Raw genomic sequence first — 6,197 nt, 5'->3', positions numbered from 1 at the left:
AGCTCGTTAAAACTTTATATAAGCCTAATATGTAACATGTAATACAGAATATGGCTAGCTTGCAGATTACTACTATATGGTCATTCTCCTGAGAAGCTACACCAATAGAGGAACAATTTTCTTTTGCTTTACTGGATTCTGTGAAATATATGTAGGGTATAGTGACAAACACGTTGTTTTAGTTTGCAGTCACAAATACTTTCACCATAAAAATCCCAAAAATTGTTTCATACCGATACTTACATGTAGGCCTAATTTCTAATGCACTGTTTTAGCCCCCACCCCCCACGTTACAAATAAAACAGTCGAGAGGTTCAGGACGCAATACAGCTACACTAGGGAAACTGATCCTGGACCTCTCTCGTGTTACGCAAATAATTAGTAACAATTAAGGGAGGGGTACAACAGTGCATTAGGATATACAGGTATGATTTTTAATTTGTGGCAGTAAACTAAAACCATGTAATTATCATGATATAGCCTAAATCTAACAGAATCCACTGAAGTAAAAGAAAATTATGCCTCCTTTGGTGTAGCTTTTCTGGAAAAATACCTTATTTACATATTACATGTAAGACCGACTAGACCCATTATGCATCTTACTACCATAGTCTAACGCTATAAGAAATTAAACCGAAATTGGAACACAATTATAAAAATCTCAGTTACTTAACATACAAATTTACCTCGAAGTATTGCAGAAAATTTCCAACACCAACATATCCACGATTCTTCTTTTCATGTGGTAATTTGTCGGGTGGAGGAAGATATGGGACAGGATCGCGTGGGGCGAAAAGGGCTAGTAAATTGGGTGGGAGAAACTGGGTCATATTGACTTGCTTGTCTCTCTCCCTTTGTTGATATCTGCGACAAAAACAAAGATTAAGCGAGATTAAACGTTGCTACATAACCATACTTTACTATTGGCGATAGTACAAATACCCTAAAATACGAATTTCTTCAACATTTAATACACTCAAAAACATTCCACTGACCTTCATTCAAGATACCACGCAAGGCAATCCGACATCCGACGCTTCCGCGAAATGTAGTTCACAATATTATACAATATCTGATACGTTGCAATATTTCTTTGTGCAGAAAACAGAATGAAATAGTGAAATTCCTTATATTATTTAAGTGTATATTACGGTACAGCAGCGTCTATATAAAGACCTTGTTATTACAATGTATTAATACGCAATATCCGTTCATATTGATTATTTCCGGTTCTTTTGGGTAGCTTCACATATACACTTCGTTAATGTTGTGTTTATTTTCGAATTCCTATAATCACTGATATGTATATGGGATTTAATTTTTAATATAAAAATAATATCCCAAAAGCAACAAAAAAAATTGAACATAAAAAGTACAGTACTCTTTGGGGGCTGGTGCTGAATATAGTAACAAATGCAAACCTAAGATAGAATGGAGTATATGCATGTTTTTCTTTTTCTTTTTTTTTTTTTTAATGTAGGTTATTCTGGGGCTCTTAATTAAGAAAGAAAGAGTACGTTAATTTTTCAATCAAATATATTTTATTACAAGTAATAATGAATTTTATTTTATTTTTCTGAGCAATCTGACGTTACCAAACAATACGTCTTTTCAGCGCTGTTTCGGCGGTTCAGTGCTTTTGGCTATCTCTCTGTGTGGTTGTATTGTTGGCTTTATAACTGTTGTTGGTTACTCTTGTCTTCAAAACTGAAACGATGGAGAAGCTACAATCCGATGATTTATAATGGGGTGTTTATTTAGGGTTGCTCTCTTGACAGTAAGGAACGTTGGATAGAAGCCATAGTCATATACAGTCACGAAGCTCAATACGTAGTAAATATGCATCCATAGATAGTTGCTAACCACTCGGATCGCTACTATCGCCTCATTACAGACAATTTAATTTAGTAGGCTATTTTACGACGCTTTGTCAACATCTAAGGTTATTTAGCGTCTGAATCAGATGAAGGTGATAATGCCGGTGAAACGAGTCCAGGGTCCAACACCGAAAGCTATCCAGCATTTGCTCATATTGTGTTGAGGGAAAAACCCCAGAAAAAACCTCAACCAGGCAACTTGCCCCGACCGGGAATCGAACCCGGGATTACAGACAATGCGAATAGTACTGCACAGTATATTGTTCCTAGCACCCTCATAAACTAAAGCTTCGTGACTATATACTAGACTGTGGTCATACGGCTTGGACATTTATTTTTTTTTCAATGTGATTCCTGTGTTGTCTCAGGTGAAGGTCCGTCGTTACAAGAAGACAATTATGTATCCGTCTAAATTTGTGTTTAAAAAACTAAAAAGAAAATGTGCTATGGGCGAACTATACAGTATATTGTGACATAAATAAATAAATAACGAAGTAAAAAAGTGAGTGAATAACTAAATGAATAAATAGAAATAAATAATAAATAAATAAATAACAGTCCATTTAAGGGACACTCTTTAGCATATTATGAATGAAAAAAAAACGGAGATGATAATTAAAGGGGAATTGTGGAGGAAGTATTGATGGAACGAAGAGGACAAATGGAATAACTCCGAGAAAAACCTCACAACATTGGCAACTCTGTCATCATAGGGATTTGAACTCGGATCCTTAAGCCAATGCAATGCCAACTGAGCTACTAAGGCTACTAATAGGGATGATGTGTAATTCATACTATATTCCCATGTACCCAGCTTGGAACTGTACGGAGGATGGGTAATTGCTTCAGTGTGTAACTCTGCCACCTTACTATTTCTTACTAAAAGGATGTTTATGCGTTCGCTCGTGTGTCGATGCCTCGAGTTAAAATGATATTGGAGTTGTGGGGCAGGCATCCACAGAGCACTTCGGTTTCTTTTATAGTCATTATTCAAGTACCTACAGCTTTATTACCGCAGTAAAGAAGTGCGTGTTGTGTCGCAGTTCATGTGGGATTACTATGCGCTTCCTCCAGCTCAATAATTCAATCAGAACGCAATTCCAAGTCGATTTCCTGCCTGTGTAAACGTTTGCATCAAAAGCTTGACAAAGGGAACGACTTTTGGAACATCCCCACAGTTTCATTAGTGATGTAATGGTACAACGTGACTTAAAGTCTTCGTTGCCATGGCGACACACATGCACACGAGCGAACGCATAAACAGATAAAAATTGTGTTTTGTTGGGAGGAAGGAAGCTGCAGAAATAAAAAAACTCCACAACATAACAAAATGGCGTCATGAAGATGACAGACTCTATAGGCTACTTTTTAATACGTTTTAATCGTTTGTAAATGTTCTTATAATCTATTTTTTTTATAGACGATCGTACTCTTTTGTTTTATTTACCGATGCTGTTTTTATGTCACTGCAATGAGGAAAAATGCTGAAGAAATTTCTGCAGGTTGCAGTTAGGACACAAATGCAGGTATATTACACTATACTTCGGGTCTCTGCACATACATCTTATATCATAATCATGTACGAAGTATAGTATAGTGTACTATACGCTCAGGACTCAGGGGGATAGAGAGCATAGCTTACCAAAGAGTTGCCGAAGTTAACCTTTTGACTTTAATCAGTCATTTTCATTTGAACTCGGTTCCTTACCCAGTATATAATCTCTAAATGATGTTCTATGTCTGTTACATTTCATTAGTCTTCCTTGCGGGGAGAGGCACGAGATGGGGCTGCCTCGCATGTAGGCCGCTTAGGTGAGCCCAATGTACTACCCGGGATGGAATAATGTGCATTCCCTAGGCCTCCCACACTAGAGATTCCTCTATGTGCCGCCTCCAAACTCCTCTACAGCTTGCAGAATCCCTTTTACCTTTCCATGAAGGCATCAGTGCGGTCTCTCAACCTCAGTCTCACGAACTACCATGAGCCCCAGGGGAAAGCCACGGTGCGTAGCACTACCACCAACAACTATTGGCCACATACCACTGGGTCCAAGTTCGGCGGCTGGAAGAGGTGACTCTACATGAGACACAAACCCAAAATGTGGTAAGAAATGGAGAAGATGAAAGATAGGAAGTGTAATTATGACAGTGAAATGAGTCCGAGGTCCAAGGCCGAAAATTACTAATCAATTCTGCTTCAATTGGTTGAGGGAAAACCTCGAAAAAAATCTTAACCAAGATTTGAAACCGAGCTGCTAACCGTTACTTCACAGTAGTGGATTGGTTATTTAACGACACTGTATCAACTATTTTGTGTTATTTAATGTCGATTGAATTGGTGAGAGCGAGATGGTATTTGACAAGATGAGGCCGAGGATTCACTATAGATTACCTGACATTCGCCTTACGGTTAGGGGAAGTCTTTGAAAAAACCAACCAGGTAATCAGCCCACGCCCGAGCGTAACTCATGATCAGCAGGCAAACGCGCTATCGCCTGAGCTACGCCAGTGGCTCTGGTGGATATTCTATGTCTAAAAATTGCATCATAATTTCGTTGCTCCACCCCAGCGCTATGCTAATTAATTGAGCTACCTCGGCGGAAGAATTCTGAATCTGCTGTAAAATCTATTGGAATTACTTCCAATTGTAACAATAACAAAATAATAATAATAATAATAATAATAATAATAATAATAATAATAATAATAATATTGTAAATACAAAGTAAGGACTATTATGGGAAAACAACGAAGAGAAGATTAAAAATGAAGAAGCAAATAAAGAAAGAAAGAAAGAAATGAAGTAATAATAATGAGAAGAAAGAAGAAAAGTAAGAAAATAAAGGAAAATGAAATGACTGTTGTGATAATAAAATAAACAGATACATAAACAATTATATATTTTAAAGATCTCGTTTTCTTCTGACGTAGACCTATCATTAGCCGGATCTACATGGACTTACCTCCTGAAATACTGTAAGGCTGTTTGATGACATGCAGCGTTGTGCTTGGCGCTTAAGAGAGCCAATTAGTCTGCCGACTCAACAAGAGTGAATTTTGTTTGATGAAAGGAGCTCTAAACAGATAAAAAGTACCGTGCGTCGCTCGAGTACAAAAACTCCACGCTCTGGCTCTTGAAAAGGCCATTCTAGTGCGTCATGTTCACGAGAGTTTCATGAAAAAACATCTTCCGGTGATTGCGTTGCGTCACTGGCAGTTACGCCCATAAATCTGAAGATGGCGAAGAATACAAGAGCTGCTCCAATGACTAATTTATTACTCTTTCCTAACTCCACTTCCGATCGATAGATTGAAGCGAACTGGTATCCTGGATACGCTTTGTGAAACAGCCGAATAACGACTTTCAATATTCAATTATTTTTACAAGTAGACTGATGGAATATCCTCCGGCAAAAAATCAGAAGAGAGATTAGATATAAATTGTATGTCGATTCAACAATATAATAGTCGTAATTTGTTTTTAGTTTTCGCCATTATTATGCTATTGGATAGTATTTTCATTTAAATTCTGTCAAATGTATAGACATGTCCAAGGACGATACATTTTAAGGTGGATAAACGTTAAGTGCGGCCTCCATCCTGATGAAGTAATGTCCTGGTTCCGTGTACACAGAGAAGAGGGTCATTAAAAATACGGATAAGATTTCCATTCATCCTAACGACATTGACATTCAAGGAGGCAGTGGTCAATATTTTCCTATTGTTGCGGCCTGGATATTGAGAATAATTTCCTAAGGTTACGAGCAAAATAAATAATTTACTGAAGTTTAGGCCCACATTAGGCTATAAAAACATCGGAATTCACAAGGCTCTTTCTTTATTTAAATAAATAAATAAATAAATAAATAAATAAATAAATAAATAAATAAATATTAATTTCTTCTGTATATGGTAGTCTGTCCCTACAAGTCCCTGTAGAACAGAAATATCAAGCACATTTTTAATGATCTCTGCTTACGTAGATTTATGGTCCTTTAGCAAGGATGAATAGAGATAGAATTCGCGCTAGTCTGCATGCCTTCTATTATTCCATTTAGAAATTCTGACAACAGATCTTATTGCGATGGTACTTTCGGAGACATTTGTTTGAAGAATGTTGACAGGTTGATTTCAATGGTTCTCTCCCAAATATGTAACCATACATACCGATTAACATAATATATGTAGAAGAAATACAAATTAAAAATTAATTTTTGATAAGCCGAAAATGACGTCGTTGTGAAGTGTTCCCACTTTGACAACCAACAAATAAATTTTGTAGATGGATGTAGTGAGTTCTAGGAATGATGGACATATTTA

General features: G+C 36.9%; 1 protein-coding gene across 1 annotated transcript in view; it reads right to left on the bottom strand.

Moving 5' to 3' along the window:
- The window catches only part of LOC138702855 (U1 small nuclear ribonucleoprotein 70 kDa-like), a 29,290-nt gene extending 28,091 nt beyond the window's left edge, over nucleotides 1-1,199 (bottom strand). The window contains exons 1-2 of the mRNA XM_069830204.1: nucleotides 996-1,199; nucleotides 687-864 (exon numbers count right to left, since the gene is read on the bottom strand). Of these exons, the coding sequence (XP_069686305.1) occupies nucleotides 687-830 (144 nt within the window). The 5' untranslated portion in view covers nucleotides 831-864; nucleotides 996-1,199. The remainder of the gene's footprint in view (nucleotides 1-686; nucleotides 865-995) is intronic.
- Between the last annotated feature and the right edge of the window lie 4,998 nt (nucleotides 1,200-6,197).

This window comes from Periplaneta americana, chromosome 7 (assembly GCF_040183065.1).
Source record: "Periplaneta americana isolate PAMFEO1 chromosome 7, P.americana_PAMFEO1_priV1, whole genome shotgun sequence".
In the NCBI taxonomy this organism is placed as follows: domain Eukaryota; kingdom Metazoa; phylum Arthropoda; class Insecta; order Blattodea; family Blattidae; genus Periplaneta; species Periplaneta americana.
This window is presented reverse-complemented; position numbering and strand designations above follow the sequence as displayed.